Here is a 16,856-nt window from a genome sequence, read left to right as displayed (position 1 = left end):
CTGGTTGCTCTCATGATGTTGCCATTAGTCTTGATAGAAATAACAACCTTTCTTTGAGAAATAAATGAATTAACATATGGAACAGTGTTTTGTGTTTTGTAAAAGTCATGAGCTGGGCAAGAGTCACTGTGGTAGCTCTTATCTCAGGAGCATGGAAGACAGGCAGCTCAAATCACAGGAGGGAACTAATAGCAGGGAGATGTGGTTAAGAGTATCGCATTTCAGGGTGCTGGGTGGCTCAGTTGGTTAATAGTCTGACTCTTGATTTCAGCTCAGGTCATGATCTCACGGTTCGTGAGATTGAGCCCTATGTCGGGCTCTGTGCTGACAGTGCAGAGCCTGCTTGGGATTCTCTCTCTCTCTCTCTGCCCCTTCTTCATCTCTTCTCTCTCTCTCTCTCTCAAAAATAAATAAACTTAACAAAAAATTTTAAAAATAGAGTATGCCATTTGGAGTTAGCTCTCTGGGATTGAGCCCCAGCTCTATCATTTGCTGGCTTTGTAATTTAGGAAAAGTTACATAATTTCTTCAGAGATAGGAGCTCAGGCTCGTTTCTTCACATATAAAGTGGGAAAGACAGCTCTTGTTGTGAGAGTCAGAATAGATGATGGATGTAAGTCGACTAGCCCAGAGCCTGGTAAGCACTAAATTTTGGCTCCAATTTTGGGAGAATCCTACTCGTGTAACTGAACCTGACCACAGTAGAACATTCTTTCTGAAATTAAAACGGCTCATCTAGTGGAGAGTAAATCCTTAAACTGCTGACCAAGGTACAGGTGGGTCAACTCTTCTGGGCTGGTTCTGACTCCCTCACATTCTGTCACACTGACTGTTGGCTTGGTTTCTCATCATCTTCATACCTTCACACCGGCTCACGCAGTGCTTCTCACCTGGAAAGCCATCACTGCATCTCTTCCACCACTACCTTTCTTCACATGTTTCTTTAATGCACAGCCTAATTCCTGCCTTTGCCACAAACTCCCTCTGTCTCTCCAGCTCACATAGGCCTCTCCACCTGCCACACATCTGTAACCCAAAACATCTTATTTGATCACTATTCCAGCCTATTTCTGTTCGTACTTTGGTTTATTCTTGTCAAATCTGCTTCCTAAGGAAACTACAAAATCCACTTAAGGGCAGAATCCATCTCAAGCATCTTTTGTATCCCCCTCACAGCTTAGTGACCTGATGTTTTAGATAGGTTCATTGTAAATAGCATGTAGTTTTTAAAAAATTCGATCCAATTATCATTGCCTTTAAACTGTAGTTGTAATCCATTTACATTTATTATAATCACTGATAGATTTAGATTTAAATCTGTCTGATTTTGTGCTTTACATTTGATTTTTTTTTTAATTTTTTTTTTCAACGATTATTTATTTTTGGGACAGAGAGAGACAGAGCATGAACGGGGGAGGGGCAGAGAGAGAGGGAGACACAGAATCGGAAACAGGCTCCAGGCTCTGAGCCATCAGCCCAGAGCCTGACGCGGGGCTCGAACTCACGGGCCGCGAGATCGTGACCTGGCTGAAGTCGGACGCTCAACCGACTGCGCCACCCAGGCGCCCCTTGTGCTTTACATTTGTACTATAAGTTCCATATTTCTTTTTTTATCCTTTCTTGCTTTGTGGGAGGAAATAGATTCTTTTTATTTAATTTATGTAGCTCATGATTCTGTGGGTCAGTATTTTGTTCTCTGGGCTTAGGTAGGTGGTTCTTTTGCTGGCCTCACCTGGCTTCATTCGTGTATCTGTGGTCAGCTGATGGCTGATGGCTTCATTCATATGTCTGGTCTTTGGCTGGCTATAATGTAGAATGATGAGATAAATGGTCCTGTATCTCTCATCATTCAATAGGCTAGTCTGGAACTAGTCACATGGTGGAGGTCTCGGGGTTTCCAAGACAGCAAGTTCTAATACACAAGCCCTTTTCAAGTCTGCTTATATCATGGGTGTTACTGTCTCATTGGCTAAAGGAGCTTACATGGCCAAGCCTAGTTGGATTCAAGGGATGGGGAAACAGATTCCACCTCTTCATGAGAGGAGTTAGAAAATCATATTGCAAACAAATATAGGAATACAATAAGGGGAAGAATTTGTAGCCATTTTTGCTAGCTACTAAGAGATTAAATTGCCAAAAGAGATTTACGGATTTAATATAATTACAATGAAACTTCAATGCATCTTATTGCGGATCTTGTTGGGAGGGAACTCAGTCTACCAGATATCAATACGTACTATAAAGCCATAGTTTATCAGTGTGTTTTTAGTGCAGGAACAGGTAAATAAACCAATGGAATAGATTAGAGATCCCAGAATCACACCCACACATTAACAGATACTTGATTTTTGATGTATGGCACTGTAGAGCTGTGAAGAAAGGATCACCTTTTTAATAATTGGTGCTAAGACAACTGACTATTCAGTTGACTGACATGCTAATTATAATGCAGCTTTATCAACCTACAAAAGCCTTATAAGAGGTGACTCTTGGTTCAAATGTTCATGCTACCTGACTAGAAAGGGATGTAATTTCACTCTTTAAAACATGTCCCATAATCCAGATTTTCAATTAATTCAGCAGAATGGCATAGGAATGAGTATAATTTCTGTGTTTGCCCTCAATATTCACTTCCACAGAGATGTCCTCTTTACCTCATTTCTTTCATACCAGCTGACATTCTGCATTTTGGAGAATTCCTGCGATCGCTTCACCACAAAATAAATGAGGTATCCACTTCCACACAAACAGCAGATGATGAGAAAGTTGGCCAGGACCCGGAGAAATCTTGTCAGATGGATATTTTCTTCTTTGTTACTCTCTTGTTCATCCACTATCGATTCCTTAATGTGTGGAAATGAGATGTGAATAATTACAGGCCAGGAACCAACAGGAACCATTGCTGTTGGGTTCCTGAGATGACTACTATATTTTCATAAATGATATAATACAAAGGAGGTGGTGCAGAGCACTGTTGCCCTATGGAGAATAATTTTCTTTAAGACGATATAGCTTATTGTTATTGTTATTTTGGAACATGTGATAACAAAAGCTTAGATTTATTGAATACTTACTGTATGCCAGACGTGGTACTAAACCCTTGCTTTGCATTATCTCTCCTAATCCCCAAAACAAACCAATGGAGTAGTTTCTATTATTACCCATATCTCAGATACTAAGGCCCGGAAAGATTTCAGCAACTGTCGGACTGGGATTGTTTTAAAAGTATAGATTAAATAGATTAAAATGAAATGTTAAGAATATTGAGTCTTCTAATCCAGGGGCCAGCAAACATTTTCTAGTAAGAGCCATATAGTATATAGCTTGGGCTCTGCAAATCATATGCTCTCTCTCACAACTCCATGAAAACAACCTTTGACAATATGGCAATAAATAGGCATGGCTTTGTTTTAATAAAATCTTATTTACAAAAATAGGCAGGAGGCTGGATTTTCCCCTGGGCCATAATTTGCTGATCCCTGTTCTAGTCTATGAACATGGTATATCTATTTATTTAAAGTTTCTTAATTTCTTTCAGGAATGTCATATTTTTTGGCGTAGCCATCTTGTATATTTGTTGTCGTTAACTCTGTTCCTAAGAATTTTATGTAATTCATGTAATTTTATTGTAAATGGAATTAAAAAAATTTTTCCAATTGTTTGCTGTTAGTATATAAAAATACAGTAGATTTTTTTTTATTATAAACTTTGCATCCTGCATCCGTAATTCTCTATGAAGACACAAGATGGCAGTATATGGCAGACCAAAGATGGTAAATGAGGCCTCCCAGTTTCCAAAGTACTTGGAAGGAGACTTTTCCACTCAATAAACAGTTACTATATTCAGGTTCAGATTTAACTAATTTATCAACCCGTTAATATACCTCAGCTCATGCTGTTGGCACATGTGTCCTGTTATGTAAGGGTTTATCCCTGGTTTTAATAGACTCAGGGAAGCAGCTTTCACCTTCCCAGATGTTTAAAGTGCTTCATAGGCATTGACCTTCTTTGTCTTTCTCAGATAGGCCTGGAGGAAGAGGCAGAGCCCTCATTGATCCCTTTCCTGCCCTTGGATGCTCTGTCAATGGGCCCCCGGTGCTGGGAGAAGGAGAAGGGAGGAGAACCCAGGCAGCTCCCGGAGCTCCCCACTGCCAAGCTGTCAGGACTATGGGCTCATGAAACCCATGTAGTGAGCTGCTGAGCCCAAGCTCTGCCCCTGGTGGGTGCCCCTGCCGTCTGTCTGCATTGCAGCAGCCCTCTTCGGCCAGGAAGGGCAAGGAGAGAGGGGAGGGAAGAAGACAAGCACGCTGATGTCGTGCATCTGACCTTTGGCAGGTCGTGAGGGAAGAAAGTCTGACTGGTCGCATGGGGGAAATATTGAACTATCAATAGCTCTGAATGGTGTTTACAGTCATGGAGGAAAAAATAAGATGCACAGTGCTTTGGCATACCAGTTTCTGCCTTCATTCATTTGCTTACCCTTAGGTCTGCTTCTATTTTTTAAAATAAATAGAGACGTATAGGCCACCTCACATATCTTTTGTGACAAATCAATGAGATAATTAAGTATGGAGTTGCACAACTAAAAAAAATTTTTTTTAACGTTTATTCACTTTTGAGAGACAGAGAGAGACAGAGCACAAGTGCGGAGGGGGCAGAGAGAGAGAGGGAGACACAGAATTCGAAGCGGGCTCCAGGCTCCGAGCCATCAGCACAGAGCCTGATGCGGGGCTCGAACCCACGAACCGCGAGATCATGACCTGAGCCGAAGTCGGACGCTCAACCGACTGAGCCACCCAGGCGCCCCTGGAGTTGCACATTTAATTGACTCCCACAACCAGCATTCGCTACTCTTTCTAGGTTTTCTAATCTCTCAGAGAGCTTCGAAAGAATCCATTGCCAGGAATTCCCCAGCCCCTGACCAATGACACCAGAATCTCTGGGGGTTTGGGTCCAAAAGATTTTTAAAGCTGCTGAGGTGATTCCATCGTGCATAAAAGGTTGAGAACTGCAGCCCCACGTGAGTCCTTCTACTCTCTCTGGCAGAAAAGAGTTCCACGAAGAAACAGGCAGGACCAGGTCTCAGCATCCATGAGTCTCCGCCATATTAAAAAACAGATGGTGGGTATCAGTCCTGAGCATCCTTTCCGGAAGGCTTGAGAGCTAGGCCCACACTTCTGGTAGAGCTCTTACCACAAATTACTTGGGGGATCTTATCCACCATGCCCTAGCTGGGTGAAGTCCCCTAATGACCAGCGGGACCCGAAGCTCCCCCCAGGAAGTAGGAACTATTCTAGGCACCTACCTTGAAGCTGGTGGTGATGGAGGCATACTTGTTGTCGGCTGTCTCTGAATTCCCGATCAGGTAATCCCAGCTGGTGAACATCTTGAAGCTGAAGGTGAAGTTAGCGCTCTCCCCCTCGCTTGCGCTGCCCTGGGTATTGCTGGCCATCCTGTAGGGTGCACACCACTGCTGTTATGACTGCCCAGGGAACCTTGGCCTCAGCGGGTCTGGGGCACAGATGGCAGACATCCAATGGGGAGGAGAGAGCCAACATGATTTGAATTGGGCTAACGATAGCCAGGACAGGTCGCGCCTCTCCGTCTCATGTGTTGGCTTTCGGGATTTGCTACTCCAGGGGTTTAGTTAGCTTTCTGGTTCATCGGGGAAACATTCCATATCTCTGTACTTATCTGGGATAATAGCAGGAGGAAAATGTAACAACATGAGGGCCAAGCTTATCTCCTTGCTTTTCTTTGTTGCCTGATGGAGCTGGCCGGAAGGCTGCCTATCACCTGGTGGTTACTGTCACGTTCAGGGCAGGCCCTGGCGGACGGCAGCGTTTTCCCCCAAGATGATGTGATAGAAAGCCATGCTGGGCCCGCACACTGCCCTTTCAGAGGTCCTATCCAGGCTCCCAGAGTGCCCCACTCTTCTCCTGCAGACGCAGCTACTCGTACGCTTCTGGGAGGAATGACCTCTTACGGCCTTGCTGAAGGGTGGGTAGGCCCTGGTAGTCAGGTTTGTGCAGGAGACGGTGTCCCCCACCCTGCACCAGCCTGTGCTGATTGGGGTCCCCTGGCTTCGAAGAAGGCAATTCATGGGCCAAGGTTTTTCTTCAGAGAATACAAATGAAGAGGCACCGACGAATTAAAAGGCCATTTCTGACCACAGAGACAGGTGGAGTTGGGGCTAGAGAGGACACCATTGTTAACCCATCGTTAATCGCACCATATACGTTCCTTTACGCTGTTTTGTCGATAAGTGAGGGGCTCAGTGCTGACATGCAAGCTAGAGTTACAGAGGAGCAGGAGAGTTGTTTTTTTTTTTTTTTGTTTTTTTTGAGGAAGCTGAGCTCCAGGGAAAGCAAAAACAGACCTCAAAGACTTCTCTGGTCTTACCTTATCAGGTACTTGCTCCCTCTCAAGCCACACTGGCCTTTTGACAGGTTTTGGAACTCATTAGGATATTTGCTGCCTCAGGCCCTTTGCACATGCTCTTCCTTTGCGTACAATGCTGTCCCCCAGACTTTCAGTGCGATTGGCAGTTCTCAGCATCGTATAAAGATGCTTCTATTCCATTTCCCCAAACTTCCCCTATTACCCTGCTTATGCCTTTTATACTACATACGACAATCCATATCTGCATTCTTCATTTCCTTATTTTCTCTCTAAATTCCCACAGGAAGGTGAGCAGGCACAGAGTGGCCATAGGAGCGGGATGTTTGTGTGAAGGAAATGAAAAGCCTGTGAAAGACACGGTCATACTTACGATCTAATGACAATCATCAGGCTATAGCCGAACACGCTGACCCCCACCATAAAGTAAGCCATGGGCAACCTGTACCTCAGCCACCCGATAGTCCTCTGGTTGTTGTAGTAGCCGTAGAAGAGAGCAGAATACTTGATGTAGCCCTGCGGGACAGCAGATCAAACGCTCTGGGTTTGTAAGCTTCGTGCATATAGTCACCAGACACTTTCATTCTACCGGGAATGTCTTTCTCAGAGGGTTAATGGGAGTCTGAGAGGAGAAAGGAAGAATTGTGGGTACCTTACTTCCCCCAGTGCTCCCGAGTCTATCCATGTCTCCATGTCTCTCCTTTGTTCTCTTTATTCTCCATTATACAGAATGCTTACAGATACAGGACGAGGAGGAGAGCGTTACTAACATCCCGGATAAAATTGGGGATAAGGGGATGTGTGTGTGTGTGTGTGTGTGTGTGTGTGTGTGCACACGCGTGCACGCACACAGGCACGTGTGCACGCACACAGGCACACGCACACAGGCACGCACACAGGCACGCACACACGTCCAAATTCTTTCCCCCCACAATGCCAGGGTCTTGATTTAACACTCTGGAAGCAGGTGGGAGTCTGTGAGCTTTCTCAGTGCAAAACTTACAGAGAAAACTATACATTATAAGACTCACAGTCGAATCTGAGCCTCAAGTCTTTTTTTCATTTCTATTTAGGATTTTTGCTTTTTTTTTTCAAGTTTATTTATTTATAAAGTGTATTTATTTTGAGAGAGAGAGACAGAAAGAAAAAGAGAGAGAGAGCGAGTGTAAGTGGGGGAGCGGAAGAGAGAGAGGAAGAAAGGGAATCCCAAGCAGGCTCTGTGCTGACAGCTTGAACGTGGGGCTTGAACTCATGAACCGTGAGATCGTGACCTGAGCCAAACTCGAAAGTCAGACGCCTAACTGACTGAGCCACGCAGGAGCCCCTTTATTTTAATTTTATTTTTTTAGAGAGAAAGAGAGAGCGTGCACAAGCAGAGGAGAGGGGCAGGAAAGAGAGAGAGAATCTCAAGCAGGCTCCACACTCAGCATGGAGCCCAACATGGGGTTCGATCCCAGGACCCTGGGATCATGACCTCAGCCAAAATCAAGAGCGGGACGCTCGACTGACTGACCCATCGAGGCACCCCTGAACTTCAAGTTTTGGTTTGGTTTTCAGATATAATTTGGTTTTAGGTATAATCAGTACACTTTTTATTTGTAACATGAGCTTAGAATTTTGGCAGTTCTTTGACATCTTTGCTGAATGTAAAGCGGGGGTTATTCTGGCCTCACATAGATATGTAGCTGGAAAGGGGAGGCAAATCGTAACAGTCTCTTCATATACCTAAGGTTGTTTCTTCTTTAAAAATTTTTTTAATGTGTATTTATTTTTGAGAGAGGGAGAGAGAGAGAGTGCAAACAGGCGAGGGGACGAGAGAGAAGGAGACACAGAATGGGAAGCAGGCTCCAGGCTCCGAGCCGTCAGCACAGAGCCTGACACGGGGTTCGAACCCACGAACTGTGAGATCGTGACCTGAGCCGAAGTCGGACGCTCCACCGACTGAGCCCGGGGCCCCTGGGTTGTTTCTTTGATATGATACCTAAGCTCAATAAACGGTCATCTTAAATGTTAGTTGTCATGTGGAATCTGAATCACGTAATTAACTTTTCATACCTTGTTATATTAAAATCCATCGCACTCCCCAAAGTACCGAGTAATTAAAAAGAGAAAAATACTAATTTTATGGCAGAGAATTCTGGCAGACACGACTTTAACCAACTGGTCACTGTTAACATCACCACTAGTAACACACATCAGCATAATGTAACCCCGATCTGACCCCCTGAGAAGGGCATATTATCTCTGTGGTAGGCTTCCCAGTGATGTATAACCTCACTATAATCGTGAGAGAACAGATACCCAGATTGAGGGACCTTCTCTGAAACCACTGTCCAGTACTCTTCAAAAGTACCAAGGTCACTGAACGACAGAGAATTGTCATGGATTTGGAGGAGACTAAGGAGACATGACAAATACAGTATGAGATTTTGAATTGGGTCCTGGAATAGAAAAAGAATATTAGTGGAAAAATTGGCAAAATCCAAATAAATATCACACTTCAGTTACTATTCTACCAAGATTAATTTCTTAGTTTTGATCATGTAAGATGGTGTCATAAAGTGAAGTTGGCTGGGGGTGTACATGGGAACTCTGTGCTATTTACGCAGCTCTTCTGTAAGTTTCAAATTGTCCCAAGATTTTCAAAAATTATCTCGAGATGTAAAGTTTTTAAAGCTTAATTGTTCCATCCTGTACTATCTTTTACCCACACGTAATTCTGTAACATCATGTATTTGGTCACGTGGAACATAATGGTTCCGTACGTTATAAAAATCTGCCAAATGTTGACATACTTACTTCTTACACCGTATTTAAAAAGTCACCTTTGTTAATATCTTTGTTGATCTCATCAGAAAAGGATTTAATCACTGAGAAACGGACACTGTCGCTTCGTGGTGATGGATAGAAGTTCTCCAAAACTTTAATTCTGGCCTGAGACATTTTAGGGGCACCTGGACTGGCTCAGTTGGTGGAGCATGTGACTCTTGATCTTGGGGTTGTGACTCTGAGCCCCACACTGGGGGTAGAGATTACTTTTTTAAACAGCGTGTTACAAAAAATAGAAAAAGAAAATTTGCCCATTGGGAGCAACAGCGACAACAAAACAGAGGATTACCGTTGAGTAAATTCAGTTTGTTTTAGGCATATAGGATATTCCATAGGAGTCCTTGAGTGAAATAAAGAACAACGGAGGGGCGCCTGGGTGGCTCAGTCTGTTAAGCGTCTGAGCGTCTGACTTTGGCTCAGGTCATCTCGCCGTTTGTGAATTTCAGCCCTGCCATTGGGCTCTGCGCTCACAGCACGGAGCCTGTTTCCAGATCTGTCTCTTTCTTTCTGCCCCTCCCATGCGTGCATGCAATCTCTCTCTCTCTCTCTCAAAAAATAAATAAATGAAAGAAAAAAAGAATAAAGGAAATCCTTAGTGGTAATACACGGTAGTAGTTGTATATAATACTTAGTTGTGTAGTATTATTTGAAACACACTTATTCCAAAGTCTTAGAAAAATACTCCAACTCACTTCCACGCATACCTGAGAGGTCTCGAACCTGCCTAGGAGTGTGAAGGATAGCAGCAGCAATGACCTGTTGCCTGAACCATCACAGCCGGGCCTCTCAGCCTCAGGAACTCCTTGGAGCTACAGACCAAGCCCTCCAGAGGCATGGAGGTGAGGGGATTCAAAAAGGAGGGAAGGGCGTTTCAGGCAGTGTCCTGAGCTGAAGCAGGGAGGCAATGATATGTGATGGGTTCAGGGATCTTCCCCAAACTTGACAAATACAGGAACATAAGGTGTGAGGGCTGAGATAGAAATGGAGCTGGAGAGGGAGGGAGTGGCCAGATGGTGAACGGTTCTTTCGTAAACCTGATTCAGAACACTGGATTTTATTCCATTTGGGAACGGGAATAGATGAATATCCAAGGTAGCGAAGTGAGAGGGCCAGGTTTGCCTTTCAGAAAGATCACACTGGCAGCAGAGGGAATGGAGATTTTAGGAGCCAAGTCAAAGCAAGGAGCAGAGGTAGAAGATTCGGACATGTTCCTGGTACGGTGGGGACATTATTGGAAGAAGAGGCGAGAGGGATGGGGCAAAGGGGACTGAGTCAAGATAGGTTTAGGGGAAAGGCTCAGATTTAGTGGTTGATTGGTTGTGGGGCATGGTGGTGGGGAAGAGGGAGAAGTGTAGGATGACTTTCAGGTTTCACACCGGTGTTCGGATGGATGGTGGTTCCAATAAAGGAGATGGAAAAAAGCGATGTGGGTTTGGCTGGACAGGCATTGAATTTCAGGAGCAGGTAGGACATTCAGTTGAGGATGCCATGTGAAGCTTGGGAACGGCTGAACTGGCGAGAGCCCTGGAGTCTTAATGTGGGTGGGTGTGGGGAGAGAAAACTACCCTGTAAGATCATTTAGGTGGATCTGGCAGAGAGAGGGGGGCAGTGTGTGGCTGGAGAAAGGACCCACGGAGGGGACTTAGGAGGACATGATTGGCTAGCTCATCTTGCATAGTGGGGGACCCCATTTGAGTAAAGCACTGGTTTTCCAGTGATTCAATGCAATATTTCACACATCCATGCAATCTTTTAGGTCTCACAATCACAGAATAGAAGCGCATTGGCTTGTTAGTGATGGTACCTCAAAGTCCCAAAGGACCGAAAAATCCATGGCTTTTTCTTCCTCAGCCCGAGGCACTGTCTTTCTGGGAATACTTCCATAGGGCACGCCCATTAGTACCTTGTGAAGGGACAGAACGACATGATGACGTGTGGAGAAAATACAAACACATGGAGACATTCATACCCGGCGTGAAATATTTCCCTTCTTAGAGCAGGACATACCCATTTTCTCCTTTAGATGACATTAATCACTTCTCTGGTTTTAGACCTATCACATACTCGTTGTAGAAAATGTGAAAAAATGCAGGAGAGCATTAAAAAAATTCCCTATCACCTCTACATTCCGAAGATAATGACGGTTAGATATTCGTATGTTTCCTCGTAGTTGTTTCTGAGTTATATATAAATTATATAAATTTATATTAGATAAATATATAAAATATAGAATTATATACATTTATATTATATATAATTATATGCATTTATATTATATAAACATATAATATATAAGTATATAAATTTATATTATATACAATTATATAAATTCATATTACATATATAATTATATACATTTATATTATATATAATTGTATACATTTTTATTATATATAATTGTTTAAATTTATATTATATAAATGTATAGTTATATAAATTCATATATAAACATGAATATCAAATAAATATATAAACATATATAATAAAATATATATTAGTGTGGTTATTTAGCATAATATTGTTTTATTGTTTTATGAGCAATTCTTTTAAAAAAAATTTTTTTAATGTTTATTTATTTGTGTGAGAGAGACAGAGTGTGAGTGGGGGAGGGGCAGAGAGAGAGGGAGACACAGAATCCGAAGCAGGCTCCAGGCTCTGAGCTGTCAGCACAGAGCCCGACGTGGGGCTCGAACTCACAGACTGAGAGATCATGACCTGAGCCGAGGTCGGATGCTTATCGACTGAGCTGCCCAGGCGCCCCGTTTTATGACCAATTCTATACGGCAGGTAGTATGTCTCAAAATAAAATGACTTCAAAATATCTAACCACATGTATCTACCATAAACTTCCTTAACAAATTACCTTTTGTTGGACATTAGAAATATTGCTAGTTCTTTGCATGTATCTAGTTCTGTTATCAATACTTTAATATATACGCCTGTGTTTGCATCCTTAATTCTAAAAAAATCAGAATTGTATGAACTTTACATATTGATTTAGGAAGAATCGACTTTTTTTTTACGGTATTAAGTTTCCCTTCCAAGAATAAGTCATCCTGTTTATTCACTCATATATTGGTCCTGTAATGCTTGATGGTATTCCTCACAGAAATCTTCTAATTTGTTAAATTTCCCTTGGGAAAGATTCCAGGCCCACACTGGAGACCTGGGATCTCATTCACTGCAAACTTACTGTGTGACTTTACATAACTTGCTTACTCCGTTTTTGTCTCTCAATTACTCATCAGTAGGTAAGGATGTACTTACATCTGTGATAAGGGTATAGTGGGAGAACAGTGAGGAGTGCTATTTAAATGTGAGGGTTTTGTTTTTAAAGTTTATTTCATTCTTTATTTTGAGAGAGAGGGAGCATGAGCGGGGGAGGGGCAGAGAGAGAGAGAGAGAGAGAGAGAGAGAGAAAGAGAGAATTTCAAGCAGACTCCTCACTGTCAGCACAGAGCCTGGCATGGGACTTGAACCCACAAACTGTGAGATCATGACCTGAGCTGAAATCAAGAGTCAGACGCTCAACTGAATGAGCCACCCAGGCGCCTCGTGAGGGTTCATTTTTTTTGTTTGTTTTGTAATAAATTATGATAGAATGCATTCCATCTCTTTTTTTTTTTTCAGAGTAAAACAAACAAAAACTTATTAAGATATTAATTCTCTACTGATCTTAAAGTAAAACAAAAGATAGAAAAGTGTAGGGTCCACTTCTTAATTTAGGAACAGAAGTATTTGGTTCCATGCTTTGTCCTGAACTATCTGGGCAATTGATGGGAGTATAGAATCTAAAATGAACGACTGGTTCTTTGTAAAACAGAGAGTATTTGATTAAAGAGGATGGTGTCATGATAAGCCTCAACGCTATCTGAAGATATAGGAAGCCCTTGTCTTACCTCTGGGATTATAACTAAGCCAAAAATTAAGCCAAAAAGGACGAGGTTAACTCCATACATCCATCGGAGAAAGATGAAATACGATGCCACCGAGGAACCAAAGTGACCTGGGGAGAGAAAAGACGGTAGGATTTAAGCGCCGCCGAAGGAGGACATTAGCACTACCAAGCGCTTTGTGTGGGTGACGGATTCAGTTTTCACATCAGCTGTGGAACGTGATGTTCTCATCTCCATTTTCTTTTTCCAGATAAATGACCTGAGGCTCTGTGGGATTAACCACTCTACCTAAACTCCCACAGTCAGACAGTGAAGAAACACAGTTTAAATCTTGGTCTGACTAGTTCCAAGCCCATTCTGTTTTCCAGTACAACAGAACCTATGAAAGAATCCGATCAGTTGGTCACGAACGCAACCCAAGCCCTTGGAAAACTCTAGCACACCAGCTACAAATGCTGACACCAAAATACTCACTTTCAATGTCCTTGATCTTCATTTCCCAGGGTATACACTGAGTCTTGAAATTATCAAAGTCTCTCTTAAACTTGACCCACTTCTGAAATTAAACAGGCAACACACTCAGTTCATTACCATCCTGCCTTGGGGCCTGGGGGGGACACACTGATGCTGACACATCACCACCAAAATCAGGAGCAGAGGGTAAGAGAAACCAGGACAACATAAAGTCTTGTGTTGGTCTGTGGCGCTGATAAAATGTCAAGTTTGGACCGTGTATATATGAATTTAGGAATTCTGTATAGGACGTCTGGTTTGGGGGATCAAACTGGGTTAGCAGCCTCTGACACAACTTTTTTTTTTAATCTTAAAACAAAAATTGAAGGGCAAAAAGAAGTCTCGTAGCTCTCAAACCCACATTTAACAGACACTCAGGTGTCTAAATCTGATAGGAATTGTCGCTCCAATGCGGTGCTGGTAAAATGGGTAAACCCCCTCAAACCATGGCTTCCATTCTTCTCCTGGTGAAACAACAGCCCGTTTCTTTGTTTTTGTTTTTTGTTTTTGCTGAAAGGAGTTAGAAAGGCATTTTGCTTCTTTCCATGGTCTGTTTCCAGGTCCAACACTCAGAGTTCGTACCAGTCAGGAACTTGAGTGGCTGTCTGGCTGCTGGTTGGGTGAAAATTGGTTAGCTCTCAAGGGACTGCTCTCCAACAACCCCACTCCCTGGCAATGAATCCATTTGGAATTGAACAACAACAACAGAAACAACAACTCACAGAAAACAGAGGACAAGGAGGTAGGAGGGAGAAGACCCTAAGGTCAGTTTCCATTATGATAAGGGTCTCCTAAGAACATGTTCCTGAAGGAAATGAGGTTTCCCATGTAAATTCACTAAAGGATCAAAAGGGAAGTTTATCAGATGAGTTTCTAGATCTGTAGGCTTTGACCATAACCCGATGGGATGACTGCTATATAAGGAAGGAAACCATCTGTGGAAGAGGGCGGTGGTCACAGATGCAACAGAGAAGACGAGCCGAGGGCAAAACCTGGTTGAGAACAATGGCAGAGATATCCCTAAGACCAGAAGGGGAATAGCAGACTGTGGACATTGGGCACTCCAGTCCCATGGCTTTATCTGCCTTCCCTAGCTCTGATTCCACGCTCAAAATTCCAAGCTTTGGCATGGGGTGCCTGGATGGCTCAGCTGGTTAAGTGTCTGACTTCAGCTCAGGTCATGATCTCGAGAGCCTGCTTTGAATCCTCTGTCTCCCTCTCTCTGTCCCTCTCCTGCCTCGAACTCTCTCTCTCTCAAACGTTAAAAAAAATTAATCTTTGGCTTATTTGGCTTTCTATGGAAGCCTGTCTCTAAGGAAAGCATTGCCTGTCACCTGGGCTGTGAGGATTTTGGTTTCGAACGCAGTGTTTTGTCATTGCGAATTAATAAAATGGAATTGGGATTATGGTTTAGCCACCCGTGTAAGTAACTCTACTATCAAAAATAAAAGGCACTGCTGATGTGGACTTCGCATTTCTAGTTCTGTCATCGGTTATTTCTCCTTGTAAATTAATAATCCACCACCTGGTTTTACCTATCGGTCTCAGAAGCTTTATTAATAGGAGTCCTCCCTTGAGAGATCAATCCCCTGTCGGGATGCTGATAAAATCAGTACAGAATGAAGGCTTGCAAGGCTGAGGCCAATAGGGGTAATGAACATGGCTCAGGGAGGCCCCTGGGGACGGCCTGCCAGTTAGTTGATCACTCGGCAACCAGCTGACAGCCCCTCAAGGCTGTGGGCATCTCGGCCTGAAAAGTGATGCCCTAGAGGTGGGGCAGAGGCCGAGAAGGCCTTGGGGAAGGTCTGTAGTGAAGCTCTTATCCCTCATTGGTTTAGAGAATCAGAAAACTGGGATGGGACGCGGGCAGGAGAAGACCTCAGCTCCCTTTCTCAGAGCCAGGTGAGGCGGGAGCTGCTCTCCCAGAACTGGGCGATGAGATATGCTTGTCTCCGGTTGGGTACAGAAACAGGCTTTCTGATAGCGGGCAAGTAAGACACAGGCAAGCTACCCATTCTGTCCGCGCGTGAAATCCAGATCTGGATGACTAAAACAGCCAGCGAGGCCTGAAAAATAGTATTGTAGAACAAGGAAAAGGGGACACACCTCTTTGTAACTTTTTTTCAATGTTTATTTATTTTTGGGACAGAGAGAGACAGAGCATGAACGGGGGAGGGGCAGAGAGAGAGGGAGACACAGAATCAGATACGGGCTCCAGGCTCTGAGCCATCAGCCCAGAGCCTGACGTGGGGCTCGAACTCACGGACCTCGAGATTGTGACCTGGCTGAAGTCAGACGCCTAACCGACTGCACCACCCAGGTGCCCCCACCTCTTTGTAACTTTTGAAAAGCATTGCCTCTAGGCTCCATAACTAATTTTTGACAAACGAGCCTGCATTCACAACAGGATACAAGAAATGTGGTTTCTAAGTAAAGGATAACACTTTGAGTTTTAAAAAAGAATGTAAGGGAGGCATGGAAGGATTACAAGGTAACTAAAAGCCCAGTAATTGAAGGAGAAGAAACATTATAATAATATAATAAAGCCTATAATTGAAGCAGAAGAAAATGGGTTCAGTGATATTGAGAATAAACCTGAGACATTTCTGAGAATGCAAAGAGAGGAAGTAAAGAATTTAAAACAATGAGGGAAGGTAAATACAGAGGATGGACAGCCATCCTTTTCCTAAGGAAGGAACTAGAACTATTTGCAGGGAAACACGATTAAACAGAATCATTTAGCAAAGATATGCTAGAAGAGCACATTCCTCAGCTGGGGTGGGGGGTGGGGGGAAGACCTAAGTGTGCAGTTATTAAGTGGTAAATAGTCTCTAGATCAAATTAATAAAATGACCCAAAGATAGTTATTGGGCAAGTAAAATTGAAAAAGGAGACAAAACAGCTCAGGTCATGATCTCATGGTTCGTGAGTTCAAGCCCTGCCTTGGGCTCTGTGCTAACCGTGTAGAACCTGCTTGGGATTCTCTCTCTCTCTCTCTCTCTCTCTCTCTGTCTCTCTCTCTGCCTCTCTGTCTGTCTGCCTTTTAAAACAAATAAATAAACCTAAAAAAATTTTAAGAAAAAGGAGAAAAGAGAATGTTAGGAATAAAAAGACTCCAACCCAACATACACAGAATGTAGTTCCAAAAATTATGGGACCACCACCTGCAACTTTCTGGTAATATATACGAAGATCTTAATTAAATGATTGAGTTTTGGG

At 43.2% G+C, this 16,856-nt stretch overlaps 1 protein-coding gene across 1 annotated transcript in view; it reads right to left on the bottom strand.

Moving 5' to 3' along the window:
- Positions 1–16,856, bottom strand: part of TMC2 (transmembrane channel like 2) — a 56,724-nt gene that overhangs the window by 23,543 nt on the left and 16,325 nt on the right. The window contains exons 5-10 of the mRNA XM_045447338.1: positions 13,599–13,680; positions 13,128–13,234; positions 11,033–11,131; positions 6,773–6,915; positions 5,306–5,453; positions 2,655–2,843 (exon numbers count right to left, since the gene is read on the bottom strand). Coding sequence (XP_045303294.1) covers positions 2,655–2,843; positions 5,306–5,453; positions 6,773–6,915; positions 11,033–11,131; positions 13,128–13,234; positions 13,599–13,680 — 768 coding nt within the window. The remainder of the gene's footprint in view (positions 1–2,654; positions 2,844–5,305; positions 5,454–6,772; positions 6,916–11,032; positions 11,132–13,127; positions 13,235–13,598; positions 13,681–16,856) is intronic.

This window comes from Leopardus geoffroyi, chromosome A3, assembly GCF_018350155.1.
Source record: "Leopardus geoffroyi isolate Oge1 chromosome A3, O.geoffroyi_Oge1_pat1.0, whole genome shotgun sequence".
Lineage (NCBI taxonomy): Eukaryota > Metazoa > Chordata > Mammalia > Carnivora > Felidae > Leopardus > Leopardus geoffroyi.
This window is presented reverse-complemented; position numbering and strand designations above follow the sequence as displayed.